At 35.9% G+C, this 23,615-nt stretch overlaps 1 protein-coding gene and 1 long non-coding RNA gene across 2 annotated transcripts; both read right to left on the bottom strand.

Annotated features, from left to right (window-relative positions):
* Nucleotides 1-1,879: 1,879 nt before the first annotated feature.
* On the bottom strand, nucleotides 1,880-23,615 carry LOC119082055 (nuclear receptor subfamily 2 group E member 1). Its single transcript, XM_037191387.1, has 6 exons — nucleotides 23,311-23,615; nucleotides 19,978-20,058; nucleotides 19,748-19,909; nucleotides 3,117-3,676; nucleotides 2,855-3,055; nucleotides 1,880-2,697 (listed from the first exon to the last, which is right to left on the bottom strand). Exons 1-6 carry the CDS (start codon nucleotides 23,318-23,320, stop codon nucleotides 2,209-2,211), a joined length of 1,503 nt encoding a protein of 500 aa, XP_037047282.1. The 5' UTR covers nucleotides 23,321-23,615; the 3' UTR covers nucleotides 1,880-2,208.
* LOC119082056 lies at nucleotides 20,855-21,608 on the bottom strand. Its single transcript, XR_005088568.1, has 3 exons — nucleotides 21,538-21,608; nucleotides 21,209-21,213; nucleotides 20,855-20,864 (listed from the first exon to the last, which is right to left on the bottom strand). It is a non-coding gene; the product is annotated as an uncharacterized LOC119082056 (long non-coding RNA).

The following is a 23,615-nucleotide window of genomic DNA, read 5'->3' as shown; positions in this document are numbered from 1 at the left end:
GAGATGACTTTTCCACTTACAAAATTCTTGAAAATTCCACCTCGGTGAAACTTGATGCTATACCAAAATGACGGTAAAACATTTTTTTAACTTTTTTTAATTTTTGTATGTTCTAGTAGACCCTCTAGATGCCGTACAGAGTGAAAACTTTGCAAAAGCATCCGTAGATTTTTTTTGGTTCGGACCCATAATCCAGCTATCTCGTGTAGCTCGAAAATTTTTGAAAAAGTGACGGTGCAAGCTTATATTGACTTAGAAAAAAAAAATTTGCTGATTATTATTGCTAGTGCGAGGGTGAATCGCGGTAGGGCGGAACCCGGAATGACTAAAAAAAATAATTGAAATCGACACACCCTACTATATATAGTTAGTAGATGACTATATTGACCTATATATAGCTATATTGACCTATATATAGTTAGTATATAGCTATATTGACCTATATAGTTAGTATATAGCAAATTTTTTTTTTTTTTTACATTTTTCAAAATTTTCAAAATTTTAAAAAAATTTCAAAAATTTCAAAAATTGTCAAAACTTTTCAAAAATTTCCAAAATTTTCAAAATTTTCAAATTTATCAAATTTTTTAAATTTATCAAATTTTTCACATTTTTCAATCTACTAATTCTTCCAAAAGAACTGATATCGCTGGAGGTGACGCATTCTCCGCTTGTACGCAAAAACTGTAACAGCAAAAATTTTACCAAAGAAATTCTAGAAACAAAATTTTTTCTGTCACAAGTGGCAGATGTTGAGGAAAGTACTTTTAAGAATTTTTTTAAAACAGGCAAGAATACGTCCTAATACGTCCGAATCATCTGCCACTTTGTGACGCAAAATTTTTTTTGGTAAAATTTTGTTTCTAGAATTTCTTTGGTCAAATTTTTGCTGTTACAGTTTTTGCGTACAAGCGGAGAATGCGTCACCTCCAGCGATATCAGTTGTTTTGGAAGTATGCACAGGGACTTGCGTCACTTTTACTCTTTTGAGTGTTTTTGACTGATACCGAATAATACTAACATATGAAATGTGAGGAACTTGTGGAACTAAGAAAAACAGAGAGTCGCATGAATATTTCTAACTATTCTGAGCTGGTTGTAGCATGTTTTGCGTGTCTTTGCTCGTTTCTCCGGAAATATCTGCGCAAAATTTATGTGCGTTATGCCAAATGAAAGGTATTGACGAGACGAGACCATTTAAAAAAAATAATTGTGTTGAATATCAGGCTCGTAAACTGAACTCATCATTAGATTTCATTTTCCGTGGTTTTCGTTTGTTTCCTTCGTTCCGCGAGTAGCGCTTGTCTGAACGTTTTTTTAATTCTACGTGTGAGTGAATCGACTCTTTTTCGCTTCTCTTGTTGACAATATGTGGAACGATGTAGGACGAACAAGGAAAAGAAACGCACGAAAATTTAGATGTAATAGCCATTGTATCCGGAGTCAGCAAAACAGCCTGTTTTGTGGCGAAAACACAGTTGTCGTCAGTTTACATCGGAAAACCTCAGAAGAACCAGCACGGCATTGTTGAGCTATGTGATAGATATTGACTAGACCTATCAGAAAATCTACGGTCTCTGAAAATCGGGTTCATGGATCAGCAGCCAGGAGGCAGGAAAAAAGTAGATTTCGTTTTTTGGGTAATTTTTGTGTGTCTTTGAAGAGCGTACTTTTCCTATTTTCCCGAACCTCCCAGGGAGCAACAACACCCTCGAAATGAAATTTCCAACTTTTTATTCCCTCGGCGAACAAATAACTATTTTCTCGATGAAATTTTTCATTCAATCCCAAACCCAAATCAATCTCGAGTTTCCTAATTTTTCCGCTGCAAAGCCTTCGCTATGAAACAGCAGTGGTTTTGGTTTTTTAATGTCTTTAATATAATTCACGTCTTTGGCTTTTTTGTTTGTTTACAATATCAGCTATGTGTTCACATCAATAAGTTTTTATTTTAAAATTATTTCATTTTCATTTTAACATTTTTATTTCTTGCGTTTTTGTTAAACAAATTTTTCAACATTTACTTTTATGACTCAAATGGAAATTTTCAATTTTTTTATTTTAATTTTTACCTATAATAAAGGTGAAATGACCCAAATCATCAGTTTTTATTTGCGACAATATAATTTACTCTGTCTTCACATTGCTACACTGCACCGAAATGCGCTAAAAAGAAATGATTTTCGCCTTTTTCTTCTATTGATTTTTCTACTTTTCATTTTCCAACGTATACTTCTCCATCTGGTACATATCGCCGAGCAACCGAGCTATTGGCACCGCTCCAATCGTTTCCTTGAAAAACAAAGACTCAATCGTCGCCGGTCGAATCGATCTCAATGACGGCAAGAGCAACAATAACCGTCCGAATCGTGTCGGCTGTCGTGGATACTGCAATCGTACATGGTCGGATAGGATGCATTGGGCTTGATCCTGAAGCATTTCGACCGGTTGTACGTCGCACAGCGCAACCGTTTCCGGTGAGAATAGTATGACGGCTTTCATGCAACCGACTTCGGAACCATCGGGTGCTATCTGACGAAATCGGCACAGAATCTCTTGAATGGTTTTCATTTCGGTTGTGGTTAGCGGATCTTGTGGGACACGTTCACGCACTGGTGGACTATCTAATAAGGCTCCCAAATCCCATGGTACGGCCCATTGGGACAGATTTAACAGGAATAATTCCTTCCAGGATTCCTGATTCCGATCAAAAATGCAGCGTTTTTAAAAAGAGAACGTGGATTTGGTTATGACTTTGCGAGGAAATTGTAAAATTTTTGATTATTTAGCTCAACGGTGGTACACACACAGGTCATGCAGATTTCTCCATTTTATTTTTACGAAGAAAACTTACTTGCAATAGCAGTTGCTGATCGTTCTTGGATAAGGTCTGAAATGGCACCAAACAACGAACCCAACGAACAGCCATAAAAAGTAATCGGGCTGTTGTTTCCTGTAGAACTTCCCATGTGGGTAGTCGGACTTCAAGTGGAACATTGTTAGGTGTAAGTGTCGGGAAGAGCATGGAATTATGTACTTGGTATTGTATGAATTCCTGACAATGCAAAAAAAATAATTGTCAAATGATGTCGTCCGGGCGTCTAACACAATCATACCTGGCATTTATCAGGATTCATTAAAATATCTAGGAGTCCGTTACGTTGCGCCCCGACCAAACTTTGATGCCGTTTCACACCGTTCCCATTAACATCGTGATTGTTGTACACCATCATCGGACTGGTCGTTTCGCTGTCGACGATAAGCTGCGGACTCGACATTCCTTCCGACGAAGGTTCTATACTCGAACCGCTCTTGATGGTCTGTGTCGGTGATGGTGATAGATGATGATTGGATTTGTAATGATTCAAGTCGCTGGTGTGATTGGGAAAATCAAAGGCAGACATTTTATTGTGCTCTAAGCGCTGTGGCGGTGTTATGTGATGATTTGTGTGTACCATCGGAGGGAATGGCATCGGTTGTGGATGGTGGATCGGTGTGGCATGTTGATGAAAATTCGAATGGTGGTGTTGTTGATGAGTGGTTCGCAGATGCGGTGCATAGGCGGAAACGCTTGTGAACGACATTTGTAGATGGGCTTGGTGATGATGTTGGGACGCGTTGTTGTGAATGGACGAGTGCATTTTTGGTTTACGAGGACCGCGTTCGTGTTGTACGGCTGGGAAAGAAATGAGTAGAGTTCTGATTAAAAACGACAGAATCGATTGCTGTGAGTGAGAAGGTTCAAAGTTTATAGCGAAGGGCCGAATCAACCATTTTATTTTGTTTAAAACAAGCGGAAGTTTGAACTGAAGTAAGACTCACTTTTTTAGTATCATTCTGAAGATGAACTTCGTTCACGTAAGGCAAAAAAATGCAACATTTCACGAAAGACGTACATTTTTTGTCACATGGCATCATGTTAACTACAAAATTAACGGTTCATTTTGTTGAGTCGGTTGTGTCCGGCTAACAATGTCATGTGTAGACTTTACAGGAATATATTTGAAAGCTCTTTTTTTGCTGGGTTTTAGATCCGTAATCTCACCAGCTACTCAAGATCGAGAATTGGTACAGCAAGACTACAATGTTATGATTTTCTTCAACTCAAAACGTCGCCCTGATTGATCAGCTTCTTAACGATTTTCCCGGAGGGCTTTCTTAAGCCAGTCCAGCCCTGGCGAAAGTTTTTCACCTCTTGCCTCTTGCAATTGTACCAAGTGGTCGGTATCGAAAAGATTTTTTAGATGTATCACCATGCCAACAGTGAAAACCTACTAGCTGATCGCTTATATAACATTAACAATTTCGCCAGCTGAACGATACACCCAGGAGTCCTTTGATTTCTTCAGAATGTACGCTCTAATGCTCAACCCTATTAAATCTCTAACAAAGAATTTAATGTGTTAAGGAACTCTACCGATTTTAACTAGATACTCGATTCGATTCACCCAAATGAGATTATTAGGAAATTCATCAAAAACTCATTAACTGAACCCAAAACCCACGACATTCTATCCGTGTTCCCTCATCCCTAAATAATTGCTTGAGCTTTCAAATCGCATAATCTTTTCAAAACCTGTAACATTCCCATGAAAAAACTGTGTCAAAGGAAAGCTTTTTAACATTACAATTTTTACGACAATTCAATATATTCTCAGCTATTCATGGCAACACAACACAAAGGATTTATTCCGTCGACATTTTCTACATGAACTGATCTCAAACGATCCATTTCCAAAATAGAAACGACGACGACGACACTATACAACATACCGTTTCACCTTTTTTATTCGCATTGGTAAATAATCGTCGTTGTCGTCTTCGGCGACGAGGTCGTTGTATTCTCGCAACGATTTTATTTATTAGTTCACGTAACCGGAAGTGCTTACCCATAATATTTATGACATTCTATTTATATGTTCGGTTGATTTTGAATCGGCTAAACATCAACCCTAAAAGTGCCTCCACACATTCGCAGCATGTATACACGAGAAACCACCATATTTCCATACATATGGGTTCTGTGTCTTCTCAACAAACACTCCCTTTCCGCGCAATATAGAGACACTCATACTGAAAACGACATATAAAGATACACATTTGCCACAACATCATATCATGCTAAATCCAAAAAATGGAATGCGAAAAGTGACGATATGACAGAATGCTGTTCACATTTTCGAAAAAAAGAAAACTTGTGAGGGGGATTAATTTGATGATGATGATGGCGTGAGATTCTGTACATGTGCCTTTTCACTTGTACGATATAATGTACGCTTTATGAAATTTATTACCGTGTTTAGTCGTACACCACCTTTGCGCCGTGGTGATCAGTGATGTGCAGACGAGCTTTCTAATGTGATAAATATGATGCTGAGTGGTAATACAAATAAAAAGAAGAAAAAAAAATCGTTTGATATATTTAAGTAGCATTATTGAGGCCATATGTGGCCAAGAAGGTAGCCACTGTATGTTTTAGAGATGTTTGCTATAAACAATGTAACAGTAACAATTTGTACGGAATTGTATTTTTGGGTGTTTGGTAAATTATGTACAATGAAGAGGAGTACGAGTTGTTTGGAAATTTTATCGAAGCTTGTTCAAGTGTGAGGTGTGATTGACCTTACTTTCTCCACTCAGAATGGTTAACCAATTGGACAAAATGGCATTTTGTTGACGCTTCGGGTGAGAGAATGTCTTTTTTCTCCCCTCCTGTTTTGACAGGTGAGAAAATAGACATTTTCTTCACCGAACTGTAACCGTTATTTTTGTTTTGAGAAATGATGCAGCAAATTGACGTTTCTGTTTCGTGGAGAAAAACGGTTAATCACGAGGTGTGACATGTGAAAAATGTTGTGTTCACGACTGGAAGAGAATAAGAAATTCCACCTTCGGCTCTTGTTGGAATTTTCTATTTTCTTCGGTCGATGAAAAAAGAACGTATTTGAAAGAACTAAGGTCTTGTTATGTACACAGCCTTGAGAATGGACGTAAGTCCGAAGTATTGGCAAGCAACACAAACATAAATGGGTCTGTCCTTTTTCAACGCTGATTATTCACGCCGGTTCAGTGCGGTCGAAATTCAAAATGAAAAGTGCGGAGGTCTTTCTAACGTAGCGTCATTTTCATACAAGGAAGCGTTGAAATTAATGTATTTTTTGGTTCACTTTTTGATCGAATCGTTCACTTAAAATTCAAATTTTAGGCACACTTACGGCGCGGCGTGAATTATCAGTGAACCATCGACGATATTCTAGAATCAGAATTTAAATATCTTTGATAAATTTACAATACACGGTATCTGAAAAGCGAAAGCTCTTTCAAAGATAATTATTTAAATTTTCGTTACCCTTGTTTTTCTGTTACACTAAAGGTTTGCGACAAATATACGTATCTATCTGATCAAAGCGCACTTCAAGCATGTTTCAACCTAAATTTTGGTACTTTTACTTGAAGTTCGTTTTTTTATGATATCTCCGAACCAAAATCTGTTACGTTTAAAGTAAAAATTGGTTTGTGAGTAATAACTTAACCCACTTAGAGAAACCTGTCCAGATTACATAAATTTACATATCTGCAATGGTTTTTTTTTTCAATTTTTCCTGTAAAAGTAGCACATTTTTGGTTCTACTTTTTCAAAAAAGATTTTAGTTCAGAGAAATCATCAAAAAACGAATATTTTCCCGCCGAAATGAGGACTACAAATTTGCCCTTAACTGATATCTCGCCTAAATCTATGCTACAAATTAATCGTATTTAGATTACGTCATATGAGTCATTCAGTGTTTACATCCTTGCAGCCACCGAACACACTGCAACTGCCCAAATTATGAAGCTTGAGTGAACTTCTAGGACATTACCAAATGCGATATAATGGTTAGAAAAATTCACTGTCGAATTGTCTAACACGGCAATCAAACCAATTTTGGTGGAAAGCTAGAAAGCTAGCTTCGGCAGAATCTATTACTTCATTAGTTTTAATATATAGCTTGCTATAAATATCACATTAACCGCACGTCGTTGCTTATTTTATGGCGACAGCTATCGGTAACAGATGGACATAGCCGGTAAAACCAAATATATATCGTTCCTTTTTGTTTTCTTTCCAATTTTATTGATAGACTAATGAATGACCAATATATTGATTTCCAATGCAAAATAATTCGTTTCCAATGCCTTGCTAAACGATGCAAATATTTTAAATTGGACTTAAGAACGTAATGCCACAAAAGTTTATAAAGTCTTCTTTTCCGACCGATAACTCATCCATTCATCCGTCCCTTTTTCTGTTTTTCGCATAAACACAGCTCAATAAACATATTATATATTTTCGGTGAAAAGTCTTTAAATCCCCAAAATGCCGTTTAGGAGCTATTTTCTATCAATCCCCAACATTATTCGTAGCGGTTTTTGGGGGATTTACGCTCAACTTTGCAACATTTTATTTCTGACATTTAATTTAAACGACGTAGAAGAAGAATGTATACCGAGCATAAGGCGGTGGTATAATGGCTGGATGCCATTGGAAATGGTTCTGTACGCCATACATATATACATATTGAATGGGTGAAATGGGATGAACGTGGTAGATAAGAAGAAAGGTGGCAATTTTCCACGCGCAAAGAAAGCCCGTCGAAAAAGAAGCGAGCTGAATATGACAAAGAATACATTCGGATTATATCGCGGTTCTATGAATTACAAAGAAAGATTTTCTTTAATTCATTTTCATCTTTACGATTTTCGGTTTCATCCAATAAATATTCCCATAATGAAACAACTTCGTAATGTTCTGGAAAATAAATTTCATTTTTTCTCTCTCTCTCTCTCTCTATGTGTGCCTGAATTTCTATTCAAAAGATTTTCGCTTTATTTCTGCCACCATCTTAAAGACAGATTCTTCTCATCGTGCGCTATTTTCTGTGTTCATGGACAAAAAAGATATTTACTCAAAACACACTACGAACATTAATATACCATAAGACACAAGAATAACTTTCATCCCATTCTTCCCCTCCACCCCATCAACAACACTACACCACAAACCATGCCATTTGAATTATTCATTTCGAAAATTCTTGTCATGATGTTGTAAAACGTGTGAATTTTAACAGATTTTGATATTACACCCATCTATATACTGTAGCTGCTGTGTGCGCTTCACCTGAATGGTGTCTTCATTGATGTTTCTTTTTTTGTTTGTGTTATCCGTGGAAAAGGCCAAAAAGAATGCCAGCTTTAGAGAGTGGGTTTTAATAACAATATATACAGTCGGTGAGATTGTCATGAAAATGGTTTTCTAGCAAATTGAAATTACAATTATACCTTTTGTAAGTCTGTTTATGGTTTTGAATAAATGAGCAGTCTGTTCGTTTGTTTGTTTGTTGGGAAAATTATTATTAAATCCATTTCCATCCATGGTTGGTGGGATAAAAGATGTTTTACACGAATTTATCACAGACAACAAAGGAGAACATTACTCTCGGTAATAATCAAACTTTTGCGATTTAAGCAGCAGACACGAAAGGAAACTCATTCTATGTTTGACTATCTTAGTGCTTGGGTGCAATCACTTTTATGGGAACAGATCATAATGACTAAAACTTTGCTAATTTGTTTCTAGCATCGGAACATCTGTCATAGTGTTTTTTTTTCAGCTGCTGCAATCTTTGTAAATGTTCAAAATTCATCAAGTAGTAGATTCAAAGTAAATATATTTTCTAAAATACAGTTAGAGGCAGTGAAATTTCAGCATGAATTTGCTTCAGCTGTTTTCCAGCTTATCCACATAAACAATAAAAATTGTTTTTATTACCACGCGCTGTGATTAAACAGTTTTGATTATATGTGACATATACTATGTGTGGTTCAACTAAAAAACAGCTTAACACATTGAAATTAATTGCGGCTTGCCAACTTTCGGCACCCTGGACTTTACTTAAATAGTCGAGGAATGCCTCCTAATAAATTTCTAAAAATCCAAAACTGAATTCTCGATTTTTAGAAATTTATTTGGAGGTATTCCACGACTATTTAAGTAAAGTCCAGGGTGCCGAAAGTTGGCAAGCCGCAATTATTTTGAATGTGTTAAGCAAAATTCATGCTGAAATTTCACTGCCTCTGACTGTATTTTAGAAAATATATTTACTTTGAATCTACTACTTGATGAATTTTGAACATTTACAAAGCTGGTCAGCCCTACGAGACTGTGTTTCAAAATCGACCTCCGACGGATCAGCTGGCCAGCCTTTTTGTAAATCGACCTCCGACGGATCAGCCCTTGTAGACTTTTCTTCAAAATCAGCTTCGAAGTCAACTTCAGCCCTCCAAAGCCGTTTTTTAAATCAGCATGTGATGGATCAGTGTGCTAGGTCGCTATATTTCGAAAATCTGAGGCCGATTTTAAAAAACCGTATGAGATTTAGATGCAGTTTTCGAAATATGACATTGAAAAACGTTTCGTATAAAGTGATCTAGGGAGGGAGCAGATATCGAATAGGTATGCCTTTAAACTGATCGATATTTAATAATATTTTCACAAAAAGAAAGGAAGAATTGATCACAAAAAATAAAGAATTGATCTCTAAAACGCATAAAAAGTGATCGCTATGACACTCAGCGATCACTTATGGTACATCGATCAACTCTTAAATTTTTGCTAATAATTTTTTTTTCTTATTTTAGAATTATCGGTTTTAATTTTTATCTATTGAATACAATTAATACTCAAATATCGATTTTGTTTCATTTCACAATGAAAAATTGTCACATACGTTTTAAGAGGAGGGAAAGGGACCTTAATCGTGCTATTATCATTTTTTGCACGATAATAGACAGTTTGCGCAAATGATGTATAACTTATACGTCGACTTATAAATCCCAACTTATAAGTCATAAGTATTGATGTTATAAGTTATAGGTCGCTACTTATAAAGTAAAATTTATAAGTTCATAAGTCTATATGTCACATGCTTATAAGTGGAATGGTCTCGCACTAGAACAATGTTTACGCATGAGTAAAAGACGAAATTGTAGGAACTAACCAGCACCCATCTCAATGATTCTAAAAAATATTACCCAAAAGAACATGAAAGCCCCCTTACAATCATTAAGTTTTAGAGAAATGAAGTGGTTGAACCGGTGGATTTGGAAAAATCTTTTTGTTTTTTGACCTCAGAAATAAAGTTCTTGAAACAGTTCTTTCGAATACCATCGAAATATGATGTTTCTTACCTGTTTACAGCTACAGCTCATTTTTCGATGGTTCGTATTTTACTCATGTCTAAATATCGTTCTAGTGCGAGACCATTCCACTTATAAGCATCTGACGCGACGTATAGACTTATGATCTTAATAACTTTTACTTTATAAGTAGCAACTTATAACTTATGACTTATACCCATCTGACTTATAACTTATAAGTTGGGTTTTATAAGTCGACTCATACCGTCCTGGCAGTCATTAAAAAAAAAATTTTAGACGATATTATCGTCCTGGGTTAAAAATTTACGAACGATAATATCGTTTTTCAGACGATATTATCGCCTAAAAAACGATATTGACCGTGTAGAAAATCGCCTCACCAATCAAATGGCCGACGAATTGAAAATTTTTAATTGCGAACACAAAATTCTTGAGATTCACTTGTTATAGTTTCTTTCCGGTGTACTTTAGACTAAGAATTTTTAGTATTTTATTTTCTAAATCTCTTTTTAAAAAAAATCCTATTTCTAAAATGTGAATAGCGCTTAGAAGAGCCTGCAGTTTATGAAAATTTCGGATACGTATTGTAATTTCAGCTCAGTGATGCCTTTTACTTTTGATGATATCTTTCTACGAGAATCCTTTCTCAAAAATGTACGAGGCTGAAGACAGGCAGCAGTGCCAGCAGAGATGTAGCTGACCTTTCGGACGAGAGTTTAGCCGTGAGAATAAAACCTACGTCCAACGGAAAAGAATCTGACTTCTGCATTGAAGGGTGGCCGATATAAAAAGTCATCTAAGACGAAGGCAGCACAAAATGATTGAAATATTTGAAAACTTTATTCGTCCATAAATTAATCAAACGGACCAGCTGAGTGGATTTCTGGCTGGGTGGAGGGACATTTCTACACGGTCAATATCGTCAGGAACGATATTATCGTCCAAAAAACGAAAATATCTTTTTATGCATGAAGAGTGCATGGAGATACTAATGAGAATTTGGAAATAAAATTTTTGTTTTATGCGCCCAACGAGATTTGAACCGTGGACCTCTTGCTTATGAATCAAGCGTTCCACTGGACTGAACAAAAATTTTGTTTCGTATTTTATAATATCGTCTGAAAAACGATGATATTGTCTTAAAAATTTAGATTATCGTTCAAAGAACGATATTATCGTTCTAAAATGTTTCATCCAGGACAACAATATCGTCTAAAATGAATAATTGTCTGGACGATGTTTTCGTTTTCTTCACGATAATTTCGTACTAAAGATAATATCGTCCTGGGCGATATTATCGGCCAACTAAACGATAGTATCGTCCCACTAAACGATAATATCGTCCAGGGCGATATTATCGTCCAACTAAACGATAATATCGTCTGAGTTATTTTCCATTTAAGAATTGTATGGAAATTTAAAATTTCCATTCAAATCAAAGTAACTTTTCTCTTAAGAATTCTTCGGAAAAATAAATCTTTCATCCGAATCAGAGTATTTTTCCTTTTACGAATTGTTTGGACAATAATATCGATTTGGATGATAATATCGTCCAGAACGATATTATCTTTAGTACGAAATTATCGTGAAAAATTTACGAACGATAATATCGTTTTTTGAACAATATTATCGTCTAAAAAAACGATATAATCGTCCCTGTCGATATTGACCTTGTAGAAAAATCGCCTCACCTGTAAAAACGGCTAAAAGTTCTTTGTAATGCTAAAATATATTTTGTTTCAGATGTCTGTTTAGTTTATTCAGATTGCGTCGCTCTTTCGTTCACAAAAATTTAATAAATAAGGCGTGTTCATAAATTCTTTCGATTGATAAAATATCGATTATTGCCTTAGAATCGATTATCACATTAGAATCGATTACCGATATTTTCAAAAAATCAAGCAATCGAACGTTTAACGTGCATCGATAAAAATCGACTGACAATCGATAAAAAATGACTGTAAATAAGTAAATGTCGATTATCTGTCGATATATATAGATTATCGATAAAACGTTATATTGTACCGATTATTTGGAAATTTTATAGTCGACTGATGCCTACGTCAAACACTCCTGGGGTCAGTACGACCCGGCCCAAGGCCGGGACACAGTGCTAGTTCATTAAGAAATGTCAGTTTTTCCCGAACTATATATCGTGCGGGAAAAAACTTCATTTCTTGACGATTTATAGTGCGGGAAAAGAATTACATGAATTTTTCTATGACTATACGATTGATTAATATGGTGAATGTGAAGTGTGTATGTTTTCAAGTAAATTGATGTGTTTTGTCTATTTCAGTTGTCCGATGCACAAAACGTTGTTCGTACCTCGACAGGAAATGGATTTTTTCAGCACACGTCCTAATTTTCCTTAGGACTGGTGCTGAAAAAATCGTCATTTCCTGTCTTGGTACGAAAAATACTATAAGAGTGGCACAAAGAGCCATGGAACGGAGTATGCTTGGAATTACGCTCAGAGATAGATTGACAGATCAATGGATTCGACAACAAACAAAAGTCGTTGGTGTCATGGAAAGAATATCATCTTTAAAGTGGTGCTGGGCGGGACACATAGCAAGAAGGACGGACGAACGTTGGAACAAAAAGATCATGAACTGGAGGCCACCTTAAACTCGACCTAGAGGTAGACCACCAGAGAGAAGGAATAATGGTATAAAGAGAATTGCAGGTGCAAATTGGCAACAAGTTGCAACTAATCGTTGGGAATGGAAGAGAATTGGGGAGGCCTACGTCCAGCAGTGGACAGAAACAGGCTGAAAAAGAAGAAGAAGAAGAAGAACAGCAAACAGAAGTTCACGAAGGTAAAAAAATGGAAAGATTTGTATTTCTCAAAAACTTCGAAACATGTGATTCTTACTCGTTACACTGCCTCCTGACAAAAGCAATAGAAACTTTTTTGTGTACGAGATACCAAATTAGCATATTTTGCGCTTGAACACTGAAGACGTCACAAAGACGGAAAAGTTGAAAAGTTTTTTGATCCGAGGATGTTCTTTGATCAAATGAACGGTTTTTGGTGCAGAAGCATGTAAAACATTGTTAAATATCACTGTATGTTCCTTATGTGGAATCGATGCTTTCCTGAAAGGCATAAATTTGTCCGTTTTTTTAAATACTGAATTTTTGATGGCATCTTTCCACCAGGATTCATTTTCAAGAATGTACGATCGCAATAGCGACCTCGAATATGTTAAATTTCAAAAGAAAACAGATTTGGTTGTAGCAGTTTGACCAGCTCTGAGAAAACTGAACAGTTTATGAAAATTTCGCTAAACTGCTCACGTTTCATAGAGCTGGTCCAACTGCTACAACCAAAACTAATTTTTGTTTAGCTAACACATTTGCGGTCGTACATTTTTCAAAAAGGATTAAAAAAAATGAAATACACAGGCAAATGTTGGCTACAATTTAAGAAACTTGAATACTTTGCTAAAAAGCATATATCCTGGCGGTTTTTAAATATTTGAGATTATTTTTGATGATATCTTCTTTTTCAAAATATAGCATCGTAACAACGACTACAAATGGCTCTGAGATAATTGAGCAGTTTTTGAAACTTTCGGTAAACTGCTGACTTTTCTCAGAGCTGGCCAAAGTGCTACATCCAAATATATTCTTTATTGAATGCTACAGTTAGAGGCAATGAAATATCGGCATGAATTTGCTTCAGCTGTTTTTACATGATTCAAAACATTCAAAACTGCATGTATGTCTTCATACGGCTTGACCACTACCACGCGCGTGCATGTGGCAGCTTCAACCACATAAACAACTTTGATTGCAAAGATGTTATGTAGGCTGATTCAGTACATACAACTTTTTTGTTTGATTGTGTGTGTGGATCATCTGAAAAAGAACTGCAGCAAATTCGTGCTGAAATTTCACTGCCTCTGACTGTAACACATTCGTGGTCGTTATTACGATCGTATATTTTTGAAAAGGGATTCTGGATTCATCGAAAATAAAAATACGAAACACACAAATGTAGGGGTCTGTTAGTCTCGCTAATCTCACCTAGTTCACCGAATTGTTTAAGTTAAGTGTGAAATTGGAATGCTTTGAACGATTATCTGGTGATGACTCACCGTTGCAATATAATTTTTTTATTAAAATTACATATTACATAAAAAGTTACGACTGAGAGCCCGGTCATCACTTTTAAAAATAAAACTTGTCAAAAGTTGAACTTAGGTTCTATCACAGCACTGCTGTGGTTCTATCTAAAAATCAAACTAAATTTTAAGTTGTCTTTGTAACTTGGAAAATTTAGGAACGACGACAAGAATAAGCGACGATCTCTGTCTTGTGCTACCTTAATGCATGATTACAATATTGAAGTATTAGATTTAATAGTAATGTGGTGGAATTCCTGCCGTTTCTGTAGCGCTAAGTCAATAAGTGTGGCACAGGAGCAACTGAAAATATTCAAGATATTTCCCTTAAACTAATGTTAGCTTTCATCAAGTTGCATTGCAGTCGTAACCCTTAAAAAACAAGCTCAACGTCTTACATGCAGTCTAACTCTCTGCACTTCATATACAATAACCACACTTGCATTGTCACCCTTAAAAGATATTTTTGATAAATAATTTATATCGCACAGATAAGTGGAATTAACTTCCATTTGAAACTTTTTCAATCCCTCCAATTCCATAAAATTGTTCAAACTCAATATCCTCCAGGCATCAGGAATTCGGAAAATGTGATTTCCAGACATTGCCACCATTATTAGCAATGTTGTAGCCAACTCATTAATTTAATAATGTGCGAAACGATGCAGCTTTCATCGCTTTGTCACTCTGCACTATACTATATGTTTATGCCCGATGTTATGTCCCGTATAAAATGTTGTGTTTCGATATGTGTGATTCCCGTGGTATTACGTGGTTCGATTTTGGGAAGGCAATGTGTGTGTAGTGAGTGTTTTTTCCGCATTTATTTACGGGGATTTCGGGTCTCTTTTGATATATTTGGAGCTGTGTGTAGTGGGTGTTCTGTACATTTTGGACGATCGTTTCAACAGAATTTTAATGTAGATGCAATGTCACGTATAATTTCGTTGTCACAACATCAGGGAAAATAGTGAAAGATGGCACATTTCGGAAAAGGGTTGTGGCTAAACATACATAATACATGGGTGATGATGGGTTCTTGTTGCTGTTGTTGTTGTCGTTGTTAATACACTATACACTATACATATCCATAATAATGGATACATTGATGGTGTGATGTGTTGGAAAGCTTAAAAGCAAATTTTCTTCGTACACAGGACCCATATATTCAACATTCACAGCCATACGAAACAACCTAGCTATACATTGGGTTGAGAACTAAAGTATCCGTTCAGTGTTCGTGTTCCTACTATACACATAGATTCGGTTGAATACAATAGACGTTTTACATTTTTGATGTTGGTAATGTAAGCTATAATGTCCTCATCTATAAGCTGTTGAACAAAGCTTAAACATTTCTCGATGCTAATCCCTCCGATCCGTTAGTGTCATGTCAGTCTGTCATACATTTGGTATTATTTGAGCACACACACATATCAAACACGATGATGTGTAGGGATGTGATAATGAACAAGGAAATGGGAACATTGTCAACTGGATTTGTCCCATTTGCATATCATATACGTTCAAGCAATTAACATCGTCTTTGCATTCGGTTATCAATTCGTTGAAACAATTTAAACAATTTGATTGGATTTTCATGTCAAAAACTCAAATTTGAATATAATTGTTACGTGTTTCACCACCCCCGACGAAATGCTAAACCGAATTTCGAAATTTCCTCAATTTTGAAACAAAAGTCCTCGGATATTTACAAACTCCAAACTCGCACTAGGAGGTGCGGGAAAACGGGAATATGTACTAATCGACCTACCAGATTTTCCTAAAATTATGTGATTTAAATTCGTCTCGTCAATACCTTTCATTTGATATATCGCACACCAAAAACATCCAGAGATATGCTGGAAAAACTAGTGAAAAACAGGCAAAAGAAAACAAATAGAAAAATCTGGTTAGTTGATCAGCAGTTATAGGCAAGAAAGCGAGCGAAACACAGTGTTTTGCTTGATTTGTCTGTCTTTCACTAGTTCTTCCATCTCAAAAATCGTGTGCGATGTGCCAAATGAAAATTATTGACGAGACGAAACAGAAATTTTTTTAAAAAGAAAGTCGGGTTTGTACAACATAACAGTAGCTATTGGCGAGACGAGAAAGCAAGCAAAACTGCATATTTTTCTACTTTTCCTGTTTTCCCGCACCTCCTACTATACACAAAGCACACTGATGGTACAATATCTCGAACTTAAAAGTTGCTTTTCAATGGAAAACTGTTACACACAGAATGCTCCTCCTCTTGGATGTGCTCGTTGCTCTCCGTACGAACGTAACATGAATATAATTTTGTTCAAATAAAGAAACTTTGCATAAGATTTCGCTCGGAAACTTGTGACAATCAAACTTTCCAATTTCAATATTTACCGAAAAGTCCAAAGACACATTACCTACGGTAAATAATTCGAAATATAAAGTGGAATTGAAGGGGATTTTACGGTTCATGGAAAACAAATGTAAATGGATGGGATACCTCTATAGGGAACTATTCATCGTCTTCATACACATTCTACGTATACGGTTCGTTTATACACATGCATGCAGTGTGTGTTTATAAGTTTGAATTGAATTTATAATTCAAAGTTGCATACTACGAATGGTTGGCATGACGGTAAATAGCTTAAAATAAGGAAGAAAAACGCGAGCGGGCTTTTCTTCTCACAAAGTTTTGCAGGAAATTCTTTGCAGAGCTACTTATGCTGACATATCAAGTATGTTAATCTTCTTTTGTGAAATGGGATTATATGTGGGGGGTGGGGGTGATGGGTGGACGATTACGAAACGAAATAGAGCAGAAAAGAAAACTATCTTGTTGCTACAGTAATATAAAATAGTTTGCCAATGCGACGCGACGTTGTGGTCGCAAAGAAAAGAAAGGCTCGAAGAAATGACGATAACTGTGGAACCTTTATGTAAAAGCACCGTCACATTGACATCTTTATGTTGCTGACCATTGAGATCCGACATTTTGTCTGATTTAGGAGTCGTCGTTGGTCTGGAAATATTCCCACAAGAATTTCAACAAATGAACGTCTAGATTCTGTACTTTAGTATTTCGTTGCAAGTCGCATGCGCTTTCCTGTCAGAATTGTAATCCTTTCGAATGATAAATTAACTTCTGGTAAACATCGCTGCTGTCGGAACGCAGGGTAAAAAGCCTGTACACTTCCATGCTCGAAACAGACATGTTTACTGTTTCGTAGTTGACTTTTTTACACACCAGTATTAAAATCGGGTCTGTTACTTCGTGATGTGAACAAATTATTGCAAAATCTATTATTTCATTTGTATAAAATTCGTTCGATTTACTAGATTTTCCAGTTTGGAGAATACAGCAAACGAATTTTTAGTGATATAGATATGATACGTGGAGTCACAGAGATATTGTGAAGAAAAATACGAATTCAATATGGCATGCCAAATTGGCATGGTTCTAAGTTATACGTCGAACTCATTGGTACTGCTAAGCTTGATGTCGTTTTAAATACTTCAGTTCGTAGCCGAATAAATATTTTCTCCCATAAGGACTGGGCACAGTTTAAAAAGTCTTCTATTTTAGGAATTTAGGACGTTCGGTTTAAGGAGGATTTTAGGAGACTTGTGTTAAGGTTTCGTAAATGATTAAACGTTAGCAATTGAGAGAGAACTCCAAAATAAGATTTCATGTGAATAGTAAAGGAAAACCTCTGCGCGGGAGATTTTTTTTGTGAGTTGTGTTCACAGAGCTACATTTTAGGAGTTTTAGGGGGTTCAGGGATGATTTTTAAAATTTTCGGATTGTAAGGAGATTTAGGAGGAGTGGCAGTTCTGTAAATATCTCATGCATTTCAAGAACAGGCAAAAGAACAGAATTTAAAAAAGGGGCTTCCACGGCGCAGTAATCCAAAATCTTCATATCAAATCAGTGTTTTATATTGGTACAAGTCACTGCGTTACGAACGTTCCATACAAAATAAGAGGCCAACTTACAGTTCATAAAATTTGTTCTTTACCAGTTCTAGGTGTGCTTGTTGAGTTGAAACAATCAATGCATGCAATATCAATCTGTAGCTACCCGTAACTCGTATCACTAGAACCTACACAATCTGATATTTGTCAAACGTGCGTTAATGCCTGGACCAGTAAATTGCTATGGTTCTACGCTATAGATTCATTGTTGGATTTAATTTTTCTTCTTCTTACGATGGATGTTTCACGCATTGGCTTGTGATTTTTTTCGCATTTTATCTTTGCGAAACCCCATTAATAGTAGGTTAAATTGGATGATGCGAAAGTTATAACATGCTTTAACAATTTGGTGATAAAAGTGTGTTTTTGAGCAACTGTAACTGCCTTTTCGTCAAGTGAAAAGATCCGAGCAGAAAGCGAGGTATAATATTACACTTGTCGAAATATTTACCGAAGCAAGTGGCTCAAAAACCCACGAGTGAGTTTGCGAGTATGGGAAAGTTGTTTCCTAAGTAATGAATTACATGACAGCATCCAATGTCTTCGGTTTTTCTGCCTACCACATGCGAAAGTTGAATTTTTCAAAAAGAAATCACAAAAAATTAATCATTAATCATTTTCGCAGTGGGCAAATTGCTATATAATGTTCAACTTTCGCATGGGGTAGTCAGTAAAAGAAATTACAACCGACAAATCAACTCCCGTAAAATAATTCAATTTTCTACAAATTTAAAGGTTTTAACCACCTCTCGCGACACGAAAAAGTGAGCTCAATTCGCGTTTAAGACCGGAAGACGATGCCACATTATAAATAATTCACAATTTCCATCAGTTCAGTTCTGATTTAATGTATAAATATCGAAAATGTTTTCCCTTTACTGCCATAATCTCATTTATAATAGCAGACTTAAGCGAACAACCCTTTTCGATTCGGCTAAGAAAACAATAACAGAGAGATAGAGATCTCCCAGCTATATTGAAATTTCCGTTTTTGGTTAATTCGCCACGGCCGTATATCGTTCGTTAAATAAAATATTTTGATTTGGCAGTCAAAATTTATGTAAAGGTGACGGTAGAATAACAAAATTCAAATTAAATCGAAACCGAAACGTTTTGTGTTGTGTCACTGCAGTGACATTCTGGCTTTTTACCATGGCAGAATTACAAATCTTTTCATTGTGTTTGCGTTGTGTTTTGCCTCGTTTTCTGTTCTCAATAGGCCATAAGAAAATTGCGTTTTCTGCACTTTCTGTCCCGTGGGAAGAAAAAAGAACTTTTCTCATTCAAACTGTCACTTTATTTATGTTTTACGACAAAGCACAACATGCACGCATGAAAAACGTTGTGCTTACCTCTGGGAGAAATGGGAAATTCCAGCTGGAGCGATCATCACTGGGGTTGGAATTTCCAATTTTCTTCCCCCTCGGTAAGCAAATAACTATTGTGTCACTTACCGTCTTTATTCATCGCCGACAGAAAACACTTCGAGAGACGACATGCTCTGCATTGATTTCGATGTGTTTTATCTACGGGACATCGTCCCTTTAAGTCACCGGTGGCCTTGCACGTATAAATTCGATTGCGATGAATGCTTCGTTTAAAGAATCCAGAGCATCCTGTCGATAAACAAATTATCGAATGCAAACAAAACGTTTTGAAATTTGTAAGAAAAGAAAATGCATACCGTCACAACTGTAAATTCCATAGTGTTTTCCCGAGCTTCTGTCTCCGCAAACTTTGCATGGAATGTCCAATAATCGATCACCTGATGGAATATTTGAAATTAAATAAAAAAAATTCAGCACAAAATCTCACTTAAATCTCATGAAAATTCAATTAATTTTCGTCGATTGGCGGTGTAAAAATTGAAAAGAAAATTCAACCCTTCCAACTGATGCTATGCCTTTTTTTCGTTGCTCCCATTTTTTTGTGTTACTTTTTAATAGAACTTTGATGTGGACGACAAAAAAAAGAAGTACGAAATTTGTCGGGGATTACAGCAAAACGAGAAGGGTGTTGGCGAATTAAACATTTAATTCCGAACACTTGTCATAATACATAAGGGTTGGTTCACGAATTGAATTCAGAATTGGATGTTACGAGCTGAATATTTGTATTAGTGATGTGTTAGTTTGTTGACTCTATGACACTCGACTTAATCGCCGTTAGTTGTGCCAGATTTTATTATTTTAATTTTCGATTTCATTTGCAGTCTTTAGTCTTAAAATAACATTTGGGAATTTGCATTTTGTGAGCACAGACAGACTTATACATTGATTAGTTCACTGGTAATTTTTTTTTCTTTTTCTTTTTTGTTATACAAGTTCACCTACCCAGTAGACACGATTCTAAAGTCTCAGATGGTTTAGTCAATCCTCTGATTAATTCTAGGTTTTAGACAAAACGAATCGGAAGTTTTTTACGAATTTTAGCACGCACTTTAATTTTCACTTCGTTTCGTTGCGTTTCAAATTCGATTTATTCAAAGATGGAAAGTTAGGCAAAAGCAAAAGTTGAGTCATTAAGAGGAGGTAAAAATGCGACGTAGCCTTTACATTTTCCAAGTAAAACCTGGTAAAGTAGTCAACTGTGCATGATTCTACAAACAAAGAAATAAGGTTTTGTATTTTGACAGCGTCAAAACGAAGTTTGTTTGCTAGAGAGAGTATTGCTACAGCCTTAGCAATGGTCTAAACATACGCATATTAAGACTCATATTAAAGCTATTTGTTGTAAGATAGAGAATTCTGAAGCATTACGTGCGGCATGATTCCATAGTCCAAATTGTCATGTCTCTTCCTCAATGGAATAATTCTACGGATAACTCACGAGTAGAAGATCTCTATGAGCGACCACTCCGAAAAAATGTCGCTATAAATTTGCAACGAAATGGAATTTTACGTTCGAAAATCAACTGTATCTTAAAGTACGCCTCAGCTTTCCAATGATATCAGGTTCATTACATTTGGTAACCAAATTTTGATTTGAGAAAAATCGGATTTAAAACATAAATTGTAGTAACGGTCCCTACATTTGATTTGTTTCGGTGTAAAATCCGGGTAGAAAGAATTTTACACCAAAACAGAGCAAATATAGCACATTACTGTTTCGCTGGGACAGTTTTCGTTGAGGTGTGTGGGAAGGTTGTTTTGCTGTCAGAAAATGCGAAAAACTGGTTTTACTCGCAGCACCCCACGGAAACTCGTCATTACAAACTCGTTTCCGTGTGGCTTAGCGAGTAAACACTATACATGCTAGTTGGGAAGTTTTTATTTTGACGAGTGGGAGATTTGTAGCCCGAGCCTAAGGCAAGGGCCAAAAGCATGTAATGTACTATTTGTTTACACGGTAATGAGTCGTTTTCTCGCCGCAAGACAACCAACACATTTTTACATCATCCAATTGAATTTAATATTTTCGAATATTTGACGGTGTAAAATTTGCGAAGAATAGAAAAAGAGAGAACTGAATGGACTGTCCTTTCAATATTTCATAGTTTTTTCACGATACGACACATGCAGGAGCGTTCGATTTCGATTGTCAAAACTTGTTCAAATTCAAACTTGTTGCTAACGTACTAATGAAAAGAATTGTCTGTTGTAACCATTCGCAATCTCTTCCCAAGATCTAACCGTACTTATGAATTAAAGGTCCCTTCGTTTAATCAGCAACTGCTGCCTGTGTAAGTGTATTTATTATGACTACGGCATTGATTCTACCCGTTGGTTGTAAGAACATAAGAACTGGAAGTTATTGGAATAAAAGTTTTTTTTTATAGCTATTTGTGGGCTAAGAACGAGTGTCGAATTTATTCAAAGACTCCAACTCCTTTAACCTAGTTTAAAAAAGAAGGAAAGTGCACCGTTCATTGGCTTTTTTGAGGAAAACAAAAGTAACTCGGTGATAAATGTTTCTAGGCATACGATCTACATATCTAGTGCCTACGGTTTCATAATAGTTATTTATGCAACTCAGCATCGTAATGTCCAAAATTTACAAACTTTAGATGCATCTGTTGCATAAATCGTTGTATGAATCCGGGTGCAAATTACGATGTGTATTACACACGGCCTACGACCTCATGTCATAATTACACTTCTGGAGCCTAATAAAGTATTGTGAACTCGATGTCATAAAAAACTATTATCGCACCGCTTCAACGAATTAGTTGTCTGTACTGAAATGTGTATCTCTTTTGCTTCGCATCGTATTAAATTTTTAGTAGTACTTCTATAAAATGGTTTCTTACTAAAGTTCCGAATGTGGTTTATTTCACTTGAGTGTGATTTCAGTTTCACCAACTGAAATGAGTTGTGAGCTCTAAATCAAAGCAAAAAATTTTAATTTTAAATTCTGTCACAGCACTGAAAGCAAAAGCTTATTCCAAATTGCAGACGAATCTCTATTCTACTTGTTTTCTCGAGGTGGAATCTGGCCGTAACAAATGTGTTGTTTTTTCCGAACTATCTCGAAAAGCAGGGAAATGTATAGAAAAGACTTACTCGAAAGTTATAAAAACTTGAAATTAAAATGCAAAAAAATCTTTCAAAAACCACTAATATTGGGAGCCATTGTGGAATCTAAATTCCAACAATCGGTCGCAATTTGAATCTTAAAATTTCATTTGATCTAAATATTTTGTAATTATTCACACGAAATCTTTTACTTCATTAGTTTTAACGGATATTTTGCCATATAAAATTACACAATTACAAGAGTTCATCGTGTATTTCTACCGTCACTGTCGTCTTCAAAGGTAGAACCAGACGGATTGATAAGTGTATCACATTGGGCGTTGAGCTTACAAATCTCGACAATCCATTATGGTCAATAATAAAATTAACAGGCACAACACGTTTGTAGTCAGAGCAGGCCTAGTGTTACATAGACATTTCTAAGATTTAACAAACTTAATTCTTGACTCGGTGATAGTTTAAAGTCAATGAATATTCAGCAACAGCTCTGATTATTAAATTGTAAAACAAAAAACAAAATTTTACAAGATGTGGTTGTGTACCTGTTCCCATTCTTCTATAATCTCTATTCGGAACTGTTGCCACTTTAATCCTTTTATTTGTACCACTAACACCGATTAATAAATCACAAAATCGCAAAAAATATCAAAGTTGCATTTCACCACGGAAACCACATCCACGAAAATTCAAATCCAATGAAAGTACTTAAATGTTTCACCGTTCTAATTCAATTTGAACAACCGAAAATTTTCAATTTTTTCCTTCCTCTAAACACAATCCAATTTTCAGATATAATTTTGTCAACCAACCACTATCCGCTACTTGATAAAAGCAAAACGGCACAACG

Source organism: Bradysia coprophila, unplaced genomic scaffold (assembly GCF_014529535.1).
Source record: "Bradysia coprophila strain Holo2 unplaced genomic scaffold, BU_Bcop_v1 contig_373, whole genome shotgun sequence".
Taxonomy (NCBI): domain Eukaryota; kingdom Metazoa; phylum Arthropoda; class Insecta; order Diptera; family Sciaridae; genus Bradysia; species Bradysia coprophila.
Note: the sequence above shows the minus strand (reverse complement) of the source record. Positions and strands in the feature narration are given on the sequence as shown.